The sequence below is a fragment of the Mytilus galloprovincialis genome, chromosome 12, assembly GCF_965363235.1.
Source record: "Mytilus galloprovincialis chromosome 12, xbMytGall1.hap1.1, whole genome shotgun sequence".
Classification (NCBI taxonomy): Eukaryota; Metazoa; Mollusca; class Bivalvia; order Mytilida; family Mytilidae; genus Mytilus; species Mytilus galloprovincialis.
Genome location: NC_134849.1, coordinates 59,733,140 through 59,748,501, shown reverse-complemented (window position 1 = coordinate 59,748,501; position 15,362 = coordinate 59,733,140). Strand labels below are relative to the sequence as shown.

The 15,362-nt window shown below is 33.0% G+C and overlaps 2 protein-coding genes across 4 annotated transcripts in view; both read left to right on the top strand.

Annotated features, from left to right (window-relative positions):
* The window catches only part of LOC143054433 (ficolin-2-like), a 218,519-nt gene that overhangs the window by 126,264 nt on the left and 76,893 nt on the right, over positions 1-15,362 (top strand). The gene's annotated exons all lie outside the window — the stretch shown is intronic.
* LOC143054430 (uncharacterized) overlaps positions 1-15,362 on the top strand; it is a 76,418-nt gene that overhangs the window by 56,194 nt on the left and 4,862 nt on the right. For both annotated transcript variants that reach the window (XM_076227435.1, XM_076227434.1), the window contains 2 exons: positions 8,502-8,576; positions 13,297-13,750. In XM_076227435.1, the coding sequence (XP_076083550.1) occupies positions 8,502-8,576; positions 13,297-13,750 (529 nt within the window). The remainder of the gene's footprint in view (positions 1-8,501; positions 8,577-13,296; positions 13,751-15,362) is intronic.

Sequence of the window (15,362 nt, the reverse complement as noted above, 5' to 3'; positions counted from 1 at the left end):
TAGGTGATTAAAAATTAAAATTTTATGTTAAAAGTAAACTTATTACCAATAGAAATAAAACGAATATTCGTCTCATTGCCGTCAATGTTAATATCAACAGTCATAACAGAAAATCACTTTTACGTTGTTCCCGATAAATTTCTCTATGTTTCAATTGCAAATATTCCTTCCGGTCGTTACCGGTCACCGTAACTAAAGTACTTTGCATATTCGCATATTCGTATATTTTCTATGATTATTACCTGCTAATTCTTCTTATAAGCAGAAATTGACCAGTGAAGCGAAAATCTTTGTTTAAAGCAATGTAGTGTTGAATAAAAATCGCTCACTATCTTTCCTTTAAACCCGCATAACTTTGTCATTTCTTTGTCTTTTTTCACCGTAGACAGACGGTTGATTTTGAAATTGCGCGTCAAATCTTTTTCCAAATCATAAACACCTATGTACTGCACTGTAACTAAAAATACACATGAACTTTAATGAGCCAGTCACTGATAACAATCACGTGACATATGCGATTTATTTAATAGCCCGAACTACTTGCGGTTACAGCCCTGTACATCAGAGGGCCATGTCAAGTGGGTGACAAACATGTCGGTTTCTTTATAATTTTATCATTTTTCTCTGATCCAACTGCTATCCTGGGGATGCTAATTTTGTATCAAGCAGAGTGTTCACTCTCCTTCTAATATAACCTCCTTTGTAAAAGTAAATAGAAATCTATGAAATTTAAACACAAGGTTTATGACCATAAAAGGGAGGTTGGGATTGGTTTTGGGAGTTTTGGTCCCAACAGTTTAGGAATATTGGGCCCAAAGGGTCCCAAATTAAGCTTTGTTTGATTTCATCAAAAATTGAATAATTGGGGTTCTTTGATATGCCGAATCTAACTATGTATGTAGATTTTTAATTTTTGGTCCTGTTTTCAAAATGGTCTAGATCTACATTAAGGTCCAAAGGGTCCAAAATTAAACTAAGTTTGATTTTAACAAAAATTGAATCCTTGGGTATCTTTGATATGCTGAATCTAAAAATGTACTTAGATTTTTGTCGAGCCTGCAACTTTTGTTGCAGAAAGCTCGACATAGGGATAGTGATCCGGCAGCGGCGGCGGTGTTAGCTCACTTCTTAAAAGCTTTATATTTTAGAAGGTGTAAGACCTGGATGCTTCATACTTTGTATATAGATGCCTCATGTTACGAAGTTTCCGACAGTCACATGTTCAATGTCCTTGACCTCATTTTCATGGTTCAGTGACCACTTGAAAAAAAAGTTCAGATTTTTTGTAATGTTGAATTCTCTCTTATTATAAGTAATAGGATAACTATATTTGGTATGTGCGTACCTTGCAAGGTCCTCATGCCCGTCAGACAGTTTTCACTTGACCTTGACCTCATTTCATGGCTCAGTGAACAAGGTTAAGTTTTGGCGGTCAAGTCCATATCTCAGATACTATAAGCAATAAGGCTAGTATATTCAGTGTATGGAAGGACTGTAAGGTGTACATGTCCAACTGGCAGGTGTCATCTGACCTTGACCTCATTTTCATGGTTCAGTGGTTATAGTTAAGTTTTTGTGTTTTGGTCTGTTTTTCTCATACTTTATGCAATAGGTCTACTATATTTGTTGTATGGAATGATTGTAAGGTGAACATGTCTCACGGACAGATGTCATCTGACCTTGACCTCATTTTCATGGTTCAGTGGTCAAAGTTAAGTTTTTCAGTTTTGGTCTTTTTATCTGATACTATACGCCATAGGTCAACTATTTTATGATTTATATATAAGTCGCACAGGTTTTATTTGACCTTGACCTCATTTTCACGGTTCATTGCTCAGTGTTAAGTTTTTGTGTTTTGGTCTATTTTTCTTAAACTATAAGTATTTGGTCAACTATATTTGTTTTATGGAAGCATTGTTAGCTGAACATGTCAGCCTGGCATGGTTCATCTGACCTTGACCTCATTTTCATGGTTCATTGGTCTTTGTTTAGTTATCTTGGTTAATGTAACGTTTATGTGACAGTTGTAATAAAGCTTTATACTTAGGACTATCAACATAATATCAATGATTAGTAAAGAAGGCGAGACATTTCAGTGTGTGTACTCTTGTTTATTTTTGGCCCAGTTTTCAAGTTGGTCCAAATTGGGGTCCAAAATTCAACTTTGTTTGATTTCATCAAAAATTGAATAATTGGGGTTCTTTGATATGCCAAATCTAACTGTGTATGTAGATTTTTGTCGAGCCTGCAACTTTTGTTGCAAAAAGCTCGACATAGGGATAGTGATCTGGCGGTGGCGGCGACGGCGTTAGCTAACTTCTTAAAAGCTTTATATTTTAGAAGGTAGAAGACCTGGACGCTTCATACTTTATATATAGATGCCTCATGTTACGAACTTTCTGTCAGTCACATGTCCAATGTCCTTGACCTCATTTTCATGGTTCAGTGACTACTTGAAAAAAAAAGTTAAGATTTTTTGTAATGTTAGGCTTAAATTAAAATATTGTTTGTTTGCCCTTTACCGACCGACCCTATAAATTCGTTCCGCCTGAAAATCTTTTATTTGTATTTATCAGCAAGATTTTATTTTATTTTATTTTTTCGTTCCTACCAAAAATCTTATATTTGTATTTCCCCGCTCAAAACTTTTTTTACCGGAATCCTCGGGTTTTACCTTTATCGTATAACGTCTAGTCCGTTTGGTATCACGTGAGCGTTTGACATGAACACTTGCATTTAGAGTTTCAAAGCATTTGTTTGAAATCGATGTTGAAGGCTTTGAAATCGTGATATGATGTACGTTACTCTGTATCTTTAAACTTGAAGAGCAGGGTTCATTTACAAAACTATCAACGTGTGTACAAACTATTTTGTAAACGGACGTTGTATTCTATGTAGGGATCACAGGCACTTGTTTCTATCCATAGGAAGGTCGACTATCCATATTCTATTTATATGGATAGTCGACCTTCCTATGGATAGAAACAAGTGCCTGTGGTAGGGATGGCCTTTTGCAAGGACGTATAACTAACATACGTCCTTGGCCTTTTTGTGATCCGTAGATCAGGATGATTATGTTAACGATGCCTTCGACCAGTATTGCTATATTCATTATATCTGACATGAACCAAAGGTGACAAACGCCTTTAAAGTGGAGAATATTTGGCAGTAAAATCGCCCAAGTTTTCCATACATATCATTTATAAATGCGATGTAAAATACGTGACAATTGAGTTTCAAGTCTTGTTGCATTTTTATTGGCAACATAGGCACAACCGAAAATTTAAACACTCTAGGGACTTTTTCTACTAGTAATGTATGTCTGCCTGGGCATATTTTACCAGGACAATATTAACTCTTACAGAAAACCTTTAGGTAGAGGTAAGCGAACAAGGTACGTAGTACAGAATATTAGTGCAAGTTAAAACTCTTCAAAGTTCCAGGCATATAAACGTTGAAAATATATTTTGATATTTGAAAACAAAATAGTAGTGCATATGAATTAACTTCACATTCTACATGATATATTTTTTTTCAAAACTTCCTGGGACTATTATACAAATAGTCCCAGAAACTTTTTAGCAAAAGCAAAACAGACAAAAATGACATTATGAAGATTTTGTATCTACATGTATGAAGTAAAATATTATACCTACCTGCCTACCAATGACAAAAAATATACCGACCCAAGTTATTTTTTTGGGGAAAAAAATAAAATATTTTACCTACCTACCTACCCTGTTTCAAAACATAGGGTCGGAAAAGGGCAAACAAACAATATTTTAATTTAGGCCTTAAATTCTCTCTTATTATAAGTAGTTTGATAACTATATTTGGTATGTGCATACCTTGCAAGGTCCTCATGCCCGTCAGACAGTTTTCACTTGACCTCGACCTCATTTCATGGATCAGTGAGCAAGGTTAAGTTTTGATGGTCAAGTCCATATCTCAGATACTATAAGCAATAAGTCTTGTATATTTGGTGTATGGAAGGACTGTAAGGTGTACATGTCCAACTGGCAGGTTTCATCAGACCTTGACCTCATTTTCATGGTTCAGTGGTTATAGTTAAGTTTTTGTGTTTTGGTCTGTTTTTCTTATACTATATGCAATAGGTCTACTATATTTGGTTTATGGAATGATTGTGAGGTGTACATTTCTAGCTGACAGGTGTCATCTGACCTTGACCTCATTTTCATGGTTCAGTGGTCAAAGTTAAGTTTTTGAGTTTTGGTCTATTTTTCTAATACTTTATGCATTTGGTCAACCATATTTGGTGTATGGAAATATTTTATGATCTATAAGTCTGTTACGCAGGTTTTATTTGACCTTGACCTCATTTTTACAGTCCATTGCTAAGTGTTAAGTGTTTGTGTTTTGGTCTGTTTTTCTTAATTTATAAGCAATAAGTCAACTATATTTGTTGTATTAAATAATTGTTAGCTGTACACGTCTGCCTGGCATGGTTCATCTGACCTTGACCTCATTTTCATGGTTCATTGATCAATGTTTCATTTTCTTGGTTGATGTTGAGTTTATGTGACAGTTGTAATAAAGCTTTATATTTAGGTCTATCAACATAATATGAATGATTAGTAAAGAAGGCGAGACATTTCAGCGTGTGCACTCTTGTTAATTTTTTGACCCGTTTTCAAATTGGTCTACATTAAAGTCCAAAGGGTCCAAAATGAAACTAAGTTTGATTTGAACAAAAATTGAATTCTTGGGCTTCTTTGATATGCTGAATCTAAACATGTACTTAGATTTTTTTTGCTTTTTTGCAGTATTGTGCAATAGGAAGAAATTTTTATTGCACAGTATTGCGCAATAGCAAGAAATATCTAATTGCACAATATTGCGTCATAGCAAGAAATTTTCAATTGCACAGTTTTTATGAAATATTCATTTAATATTGGAGTTATCTTTCTTTGTCTAGAATAGTTGTTGAATCAATTTAAATAATTGTTTTAAACAATATACAATGTATATTCACTTTTACTACCAACTAATAAATTACAACAATCTTTACCAATCAGTGATTACAACTACTTTTTTTACATTTTTATATTTTATGATGTATTTAAATGAGTAGTTATTGTTGCAAACTCCATTAGAAATTTGAATTGAGATCAGTTTTGGATAAGGGAAAGGGGGATGTGAAAAAAAATTGTGGGGGGGGGGGGTCAATTTTTCTCATTTCAGATTTTCAAAATAAAAAGAAAATTTCTTCAAACATTTTATTGAGAGGATTTATATTCAACAGCATCGTGATTTGCTCAAAGGCAAACAAAAATTTTTAACTTCATTAGACCACATTCATTCTGTGTCTGAAACCTATGCTGTGTCAACTATTTAATCACAATCCAAGTTAAGAGCTGAATCCAGCTTGAATGTTGTGTCCATACTTGCCCCAACCGTGCAGGGTTCAACCTCTGCGGTCGTGGAGGATCTTGTTATTACCTTGACTTTAGATATAGATAGCGTAGATAATTCAATGACCTGTATATTTTACTTATCTTCGTCATGTAATGATGTAGACAATGTCTTGACATCACCTAATTTTGTTTGAGGTTAAATGAAGGAACTTACAGTGTTTCTATCATATATGTAATCATCTGTTTCTTTTGACTGGGAAATCCCGGTACTTCATCGCAAACAAGTTTAACATTTCAAGCTAAGGAAGCATATTGTTTTTAACATTTTCAAAAGGACTGAAAGAATAACATAAGAATTAAGATGCTGTATGATTGCAAATGATACAACTATCTCCCAGAGACCACATTATGTAGATGTTAGTAATGGCCTTCAACATTCAAACCACTTTGCATGCGTTAAGAAGCCCTGACAGCCAAAACATGAAACAATGCAACAAGAAAATCAACTGTCTAAGTTCACTTTCAGGAATCCAAAAAGAGAATAAATAGGGAAAATAAAGTACCATATTTTGAGATAAATTTTCTCTTAAGGAGAAGGAACTTGAAGGATCAAAAGTTGATGACTTTTCCCTCAAATTGTCTTTTAAGTGTCTAATTTAAACAAATATTGATATTAAGATCTACCGCTGAATCAATAATGTTTTGATAAAGATAGACACATTAGACGTTAATTTCAAAAGTAAAAGCTAGCATAATTTTTTTAGCTCACCTGGCCCGAAGGGCCAAGTGAGCTTTTCTCATCACTTGGCGTCCGTCGTCCGTCGTCGTCCGTCGTCCGTCGTCCGTCGTCGTCGTCGTCGTCCGTCGTCGTTAACTTTTACAAAAATCTTCTCCTCTGAAACTACTGGGCCAAATCAAACCAAACTTGGCCACAATCATCATTGGGGTATCTAGTTTAAAAAATGTGTGGCGTGACCCGGTCAACCAACCAAGATGGCCGCCACGGCTAAAAATAGAACATAGGGGTAAAATGCAGTTTTTGGCTTATAACTCAAAAACCAAAGCATTTAGAGCAAATCTGACATGGGGTAAAAATGTTTATCAGGTCAAGATCTATCTGCCCTGAAATTTTCAGATGAATCGGTCAATCGGTTGTTGGGTTGCTGCCCCTGAATTGGTAATTTTGAAGAAATTTTGCTGTTTTTGGTTATTATCTTGAATATTATTATAGTTAGAGATAAACTGTAAACAGCAATAATGTTCAGCAAAGTAAGATCTACAAATAAGTCAACATGACCAAAATGGTCAGTTGACCCGTTTAGGAGTTATTGCCCTTTATAGTCAATTTTTAACCATTTTTCGTTAATTAAAGTAATCTTTTACAAAAATCTTCTCCTCTGAAACTACTTGGCCAAATTAATCCAAACTTGGCCACAATCATCTTTGGGGTATCTAGTTTAAAAAATGTGTGGCGTGACCTGGTCAACCAACCAAGATGGCCGCCACGGCTAAAAATAGAACAAAGGGGTAAAATGCAGTTTTTGGCTTATAACTCAAAAACCAAAGCATTTTGAGGAAATCTGACATGGGATAAAAATGTTTATCAGGTCAAGATCTATCTGCCTTTAAATTTTCAGATGAATCGGTCAATCGGTTGTTGGGTTGCTGCCCCTGAATTGGTAATTTTGAGGAAATTTTGCTGTTTTTGGTTATTATCTTGAATATTATTATAGATAGAGATAAACTGTAAACAGCAATAATGTTCAGCAAAGTAAGATCTACAAATAAGTCAACATGACCAAAATGGTCAGTTGACCCGTTTAGGAGTTATTGCCCTTTATAGTCAATTTTTAACCATTTTTCGTAAATTAAAGTAATCTTTTACAAAAATCTTCTCCTCTGAAACTACTTGGCCAAATTAATCCAAACTTGGCCACAATCATCTTTGGGGTATCTAGTTTAAAAAATGTGTGGCGTGACCTGGTCAACCAACAAAGATGGCCGCCACCGCTAAAAATAGAACATAGGGGTAAAATGCAGTTTTTGGCTTATAACTCAAAAACCAAAGCATTTTGAGGAAATCTGACAGGGGATAAAAATGTTTATCAGGTCAAGAACTATCTGCCCTGAAATTTTCAGATGAATCGGTCAATCGGTTGTTGGGTTGCTGCCCCTGAATTGGTAATTTTGAAGAAATTTTGCTGTTTTTGGTTATTATCTTGAATATTATTATAGTTAGAGATAAACTGTAAACAGCAATAATGTTCAGCAAAGTAAGATCTACAAATAAGTCAACATGACCTAAATGGTCAATTGACCCCTTAAGGAGTTATTGCCCTTTATAGTCAATTTTTAACAATTTTCATTAATTTGGTAAATTTATGTAAATTTTTACCAAATATAGTTCTCTGTTACTAATGGGCAAAGTTCATGATAGATATAATTGTAAGAAGCAAAATCGTTCAGTAAAGTAAGAACTTCAAACACATCACCATCACCAAAATACAATTTTGTCATGAATCCATTTGTGTCCTTTGTTTAATATGCACATAGACCAAGGTGAGCGACACAGGCTCTTTAGAGCCTCTAGTTTAGTTTTATTTACCATGGCAATTGTTGCTACATTTGGCTTCACAATTCAATTTAATTATTTCCTAATTATGCTGTGTCCATAGTTTGTGTGAATGTAGACAATTACGTAACATAGTTAAAGGAATTTTCTATTTACTTATATGTTGATTTTGAATTAAGAATATTATAAGATGTTCAGGTGACATAAACATTTTTGTCACAAAAAAAGTCATAAAAAGCTATATGTTACGTTTTTAGCCAATTTTTCTGTAAAATAAATGTTGGTATTAGTACATTTGTCGTTATGATGGAGAAAATTAACAGCTGCATAAATGATAAAAAAAACGTGATTTTATTTAATAATACCTTACAATACATAAACGAATTTATTAATAGCATGCTTGATAGTGTTGATTTAAATTACTATGCTTATTAAAATATAGTGAAAGTAAATAAAAAGGGTCATCCTCTTTAGCAAGTTGCTTATGGAACCTTTTTGTGGGGTTTACCAACTATGTTCTATTTATAATGACGAATATACTATTTTAAATGCAGGTAGTAGTCCGTATCAAATCTGGTAATAAAGTATTTGTCCAGGATGAGGCACCAGGAACAGCCAGTTCGGCTGGGGTATGTAATATCACAATGTATTCCATATTTTCATCAATATATAACTCATAGAAAATGTTTTTTCATGCCATATTAATATGCAGAAATTAGAATGAATCAAACAGGAACTGAAGGAAACATTAGCAAACAGCTTCACTGTACTAGTGGTATATGTTCAGTATTTCACGTAAACGTTCATGGATAAAACACTGTCATATATATTTCCATTCTTATTACCCGTTTCAAAATTAAAATCAATCACCATTGCTCACAATTTTAAAGTCATCATACTGCTGTTTTTTAGTTAAGTGTGGTAAATATTTCACCGAATGTTATGAAATAAATTCCTAACAATCCAACCCATAATCAAGTATGACTGTGTGTTACAACAGAAAGTTTTACGGACAAATGAAAAGTAAAATCACAAAAATCCTTCAACTTAGAGGAAAATCTAATCGAAAAGTCCATCAACACATGGCAAAATCAAATAACAAAACACATCAAAAAAGAATAGACAAGAATTGTCATATTCCTGACTTGGTACAGGCATGTTCAAATGTAGAAACTGGTGAATTAAACCTGGTTTTATAGCGCTAACCCTTTCACTTTGCTGACAGTCTCATCAAATTTCGTTATATTTACAATGATTACTTTTCCATAAATTCATTTGCAAAATTCAATCTGACTTTTTTTCAGATAAGAAATGAGCTTTCAATTCATACATATGTGTTAATTTACGTTTTTATACGACCTCAAAAATTGAAAATTTTTTGGTCGTAAATTGGTATCACGTTGGCGGCGTCGTCATCGTCGTCCGAAGACATTTGGTTATCGCACTCTAACCAGACTTGGGGTAATTGTAATTGTAATCGTTAATCAGCTGTAATTGATTACAATTTTTCAAGTAATCAGCGTAATCATTAATCAGCCAAAAATCTGATTAGATGTAATTTAATTTAATCAATTACATTTCAAAATACCCTGTAATCATGATTACTTTTTGATTACTTCTGATTACAATGAAAAAAATCTAAAATTGTGTTTTGATCATTAAATGAACCTCTTTGTTATTCATATTTGATAAATTTTAAACATACTAAAATTATTTGGTTACTTTAAGCATGTCTACTTCAGTAAAAATTGACTGTTACAGTATTGAAAATTCAACATTAGCCTAAGCAGAGACATAATACAATTATATATCTTTTATCTAGATATACTAATTTCCAATTTGTACACAAGAAACTAAAATTAAAATAAAACAAGACTAACTAAGGCCAGAGGCTCCTGACTTGGGACAGAGGCTCCTGACTTGGGGAATATATATGTATATTCATCGTTTTATAATGATCTTCATACTAATATTTGATAATAACTGTTATATATTCAAGTAATACTTTTCTTTAACCCTGAATTATAATCTTTTGTTAATTTTTGTGATTTTTATCAACTTTGAATAGACAGGTAGGGGACTAATTAATGTTTGTTTTTATTGCAATTAAAAATTGAGTATAGCTGTAGGGAAATATATATGATAAAAGATAAATCAGACATGAACATTTATCTAATTAGCACAAACTAAATTAAAAGATGGACAAATATGTTGTTTAAATTTTTTTTTGTATTTGGACTGGACATGTAAAATGCAATGATTTTTAGTACTTACATATTGTTTACAATTTGATTAAACACTTCTATTAAAATTTTACATAGTTTTAACTGGTAACTTTATTTTGTCCATACTTCAATTTCCATAAACTGCAACTTGGAATACATATAAATTATGAAAGAGGTCAAAAGACAAACAAAAAACTCTTGATTATGATTTATCTTTATTAAATTTAATTCAAAATAATTCAGAGATCATTGGTGATAAAATGTAATGTATATATATGTAGTGAAATTTGGTGTTTATTTAAATAAATGAAGTTTAATTTGAAGTTATCATTTTATAATTGAACCAATTAAAATACTTTCTCAAAATGCTATAGTGTTATTGAACGTTTATTCATTCACATCATTCAAAATGTTTTGTTTTTAAATTCATTGTAATCAGATGTAATCATGATTACTTTTCCAATGTAATCATTAATTTAATCAGATACTTTCAGAAATGATGTAATCATTAATTTAATTTAATCGTACAAATGACAAAGTAATTGTAATTTAATCAATTACATTGAAAGTAATCGGACCCATCTCTGACTCTAACTTAAGTAAAAGTAGGTAGAAAACTATGAAATTTAAACACAAAGTTTAGGACCATAAAAGGAAGGTTGGGATTGATTTTGGGTGTTTTGGTCCCAAGAGTTTAGGAATAAGGGGCCAACAAGGGCCCAAATAAGCATTTTTCTTGGTTTTCGCATAATAACTTTAGTATAAGTAAACAGAAATCTATGATATTTTAACATAAGGTCTATGACCACAAAAGGAAGGTTGGGATTGATTTTGAGATTTTTAGTCCCAACAGTTTAGGAATTAGTGGCCAAAAGCAGGTCCGAAATAAGCATTTTTCTTGTTTTTTGTACAATAACTTTAGTATTAGTTAATAGAAATCTATAAACATTTAACACAAGGTTTATGACCACAAAAGGAAGGTTTGAATTGATTTTAAGAGTTTTGGTCCCAACGAATTAGGGGCAAAAAGGGTCATCAAAAAATGAATTATTGGGGTTCTTTGATATGCCAAATCTAACCGTGTATTCAGATTCTTAATTGTTCGTTCTGTTTTCAAATTGGTCTACGTTAAGGTCCAAAGGGTCCAAAATTAAACTTTGTTTGATTTCAACAATAATGAATAAATGGGGTTCTTCAATATGCTGAATCTAACCATGTATTTAGATTTTTAGCTCACCTGGCCCGAAGGGCCAAGTGAGCTTTTCCCATCACTTTGCGTCCGTCGTCCGTCGTCGTTAACTTTTACAAAAATCTTCACCTCTGAAACTGCTGGGCCAGATTGAACCAAACTTGTCCACAATCATCATTGGGGTATCTAGTTTAAAAAATGTGTCCGGTGACCCGGCCAACCAACCAAGATGGCCGCCATGGCTAAAAATAGAACATAGGGTAAAATGCAGTTTTTGGCTTATAACTCAAAAACCAAAGCATTTAGAGCAAATCTGACATGGGTAAAATTGTTAATCAGGTCAAGATCTATCTGCCCTGAAATTTTCAGATGAATCGGATATCATTGTTGGGTTCCTGCCCCTGAATTGGTAATTTTAAGGAAATTTTACTGTTTTTGGTTATTATCTTGAAAATTATTATAGATAGAGATAAACTGTAAACAGCAATAATGTTCAGCAAAGTAAGATTTACAAATAAGTCAACATGACTGAAATGGTCAACTGACCCCCTAAGGAGTTATTGTCCTTTATAGTCAATTTTCAACAATTTTTATAAAATTTGTAAATTTTTACTAACATTTTCCACTGAAACTACTTGGCCAAGTTCATTATAGATGGAGATAATTGTAAGTAGCAAGGATGTTCAGTAAAGTAAGATGTACAAACACATCACCATCACCAAAATACAATTTTGTCATGAATCCATCTGCTTCCTTTGTTTAATAGTCACATAGACCAAGGTGAGCGACACAGGCTCTTTAGAGCCTCTAGTTAATATTTGGGCCTGGTTATCAAATTGGTCCACATTGAGGTCAAAAGGGTCTTAAATTGAACATTATTTGATTTCATAAAAAAATGAATTCTTGGAGTTCTATGATATGCTGAATCTAACCATGTATTTAGATTTTTGATATTGGACCATAATAGGTAAATGTCCAATTTAAAATTTTTAAGTTTTTAAGTTCTTAGACCACATTCATTCTGTGTCAGAAACTTATGTTGTGTCAACTACTGGTATTTAATCACAATCCAAATTCAGAGCTGTATCAAGCTTAAATGTTGTGTCCATACTTGCCCCAACTGTTCAGGGTTCGACCTCTGCGATCGTATAAAGCTGTGCCCTGCAGAGCATCTGGTGTGATTGAGTTAAGCCTACCAATTGATATTTTATTGTGTGTTTTTCTATGTTGTGGTGTTATGCTATTGTTTCAGAAAAAGGTAGAAGGTTTGGTACCATTAAAACATTTAATCCCCCTGCAAATTTTTGCACCTGTCCTAAGTCAGGAATCTGATGTACAGTAGTTGTCTTTTGTTCATGTAATTTATACGTGTTTCTCGTTTCTGTTTTTTTTTATATTGATTAGACCCTTGGTTTCCCCGTTTTAATGGTTTTACACTAGTAATTTTGGGGCCCTTTATAACTTGTTGTTCGGTGTGAGCCAAGGCTCCGTGTTGAAGGCCGTACATTGACCTATAATGGTTTACTTTTATAAATTGTTATTTGGATGGAGAGTTGTCTCATTGGCACTCAGACCACATCTTCCTATATCTATATAATCGTTTTCATGATGGTATCCATGTTTTGACGACTATCTCTTTAAAGCATTTTCTCGTATGTTTTCAATGTCACAATGTTAATGTCACAATATGAGTCGATTGTCAATGAAGTCACTTATTACACTGCTTTACATCTGGTCGACTGGCATAACTCATTAACAAAAGCCTACAATGTGGGAGTTTGTTTGGAACAACCTAAGGACATTTTGACAACATGATGTATATATGTGTATGTACTCAAAATGCTTGAAGAGGTCATATTAGAATATGCATTTTCTACAATATTTTGGCCTTTTTTTTCATATTTACGTTTAATTCTATACATTTATCTTTTTTAGTTCACCGTAGAGCAGATCAATTTCACAAAAATGGGAATAATTGTGCTAAATGTTCTTGCTGATGCTTCATATGACCTATTAAAACAAGATATACCAAACCTACGTCAACGAAGTGATTGCGATATAACATACTTATACCAGGAGCACAGAAAACTTAGAAAACATACTCCAACTAATGGATGGGGTGGGGAATGGCAAAAAATTCAGGTTGCAAACATAGCAATTGGAGATGACATTGAGCGCATACGACTTACAAGGAACGAACTACAACACTCAAAGGCAGCTGGACTTGGAGATACACGTTTTAACGAGTTAATGAACATATTAAGTGATCTTTTAAAAAGATTTGATCAACATAACAAACCAGCAAAGCTCTATACCGATCATATAAATGAAATTGCGGCTAAGACTGTTTCTGCGCATGAAGTTCAATCAATTGAAAATGGAATATTAGGTAATTATGGTTTAAAACAGTTGAAACTCCTTTTTATACGACCGCAAAAATTGAAAAAAAATTTTGTCGTATATTGGTATCACGTTGGCGTCGTCGATGTCCTCATCGTCGTCGTCGTCCGAATACTTTTGGTTTTCGCACTATAACTTTAGTTTAAGTAAATAGAAATGTATGAAATTTAAACACAAGGTTTATGACCACAAAAGGAAGGTGGCGGGGATTGATGTTGGAATTTTTGGTCCCATCAGTTTAGGAATTAGGGGCCAAAAAGCGCCCAAATATTGAAATAAGCATTTTCTAGGTTTTCACACTATAACTTTAGTTTAAGTAAATAGAAAGCAATGATATTTTGACACAAAGTTATTGACCACCAAAGGAAGGTTGGGATTGATTTTGTGTGTTTTGGTTCCAACTGTTTAGGAATTAGGGATAAAAAAAAGGGGCCCAAATAAGCATTTTTCTTGTTTTTCGCACCATAACTTCAGTATAAGTAAATACAAATCTATGAAATTTAAACACAAGGTTTATGACCATAAAATAAAGGTTGGAATTGATTTTGGGAGTTTTGGTCCCAACAGTTTAGGAATAAGACCCAAAGGGTCCAAAATTAAACTTTGTTTGATTTCATTAAAAATTGAATAATTGGGGTTCTTTGATATGCCGAATCTAACTGTGTATGTAGATTCTTAATTTTTGGTCCCGTTATCAAATTGATCTACATTAATAGTCCAAAGGATCCAAAATTAAACTAAGTTTGATTTTTAACAAAAATTGAATTCTTGGGCTTCTTTGATATGCTGAATCTAAACATGTACTTAGATTTTTGATTATGGGCCCAGTTTTCAAGTTGGTCCAAATCAGGATCCAAAATTATTATATGACGTATTGTGCAATAGCAAGAAATTTTCAATTGCACAGTATTCAGCAATAGCAAGAAATCTTCAATTGCACAGTATTGTGCAATATCAAGAAATTTTCAATTGCACAGTATTGCGCAATAGCAAGAAATCTTCAATTGCACATTATTGTGCAATAACAAGTATTTTCAATGGCACAGTATTGCGCAATAGCAAGAAATTTCTAATTGCACAATATTGCGCAATAGCAAGAAATTTTCAATTGGAGTTATCTTTCTTTGTCCAGAATAGTAGTTGAATCAACTTAAATCATTGTTTTATACAATATACAATGTATATTCACTTTTACTACCAACTGATAAATTAAAACGTATCTTACCATTCAGTGATAACAAGTTTTTTTACATTTTGATATTTTATGATGTATTTAAATGAGTAGTTATTGTTGCAAACTCCATTAGAAATTTGAATTGAGATCAGTTTTGGAATAAGGGAAAGGGGGATGTGAAAAAATAAATTTGGGGGGGGGGGGGTTCAATTTTTCTCATTTCAGATTTCATAAATAAAAAGAAAATTTCTTCGAACATTTTTTTGAGAGGATTAATATTCAACAGCATAGTGAATTGCTCAAAAGCAAAAAACAAATTTTAAGTTTATTAGACCACATTCATTCTGTGTCAGAAACATATGCTGTGTCAACTATATTTAATCACAATCCAAATTTAGAGCTGAATCCAGCTTGAATGTTGTGTCCA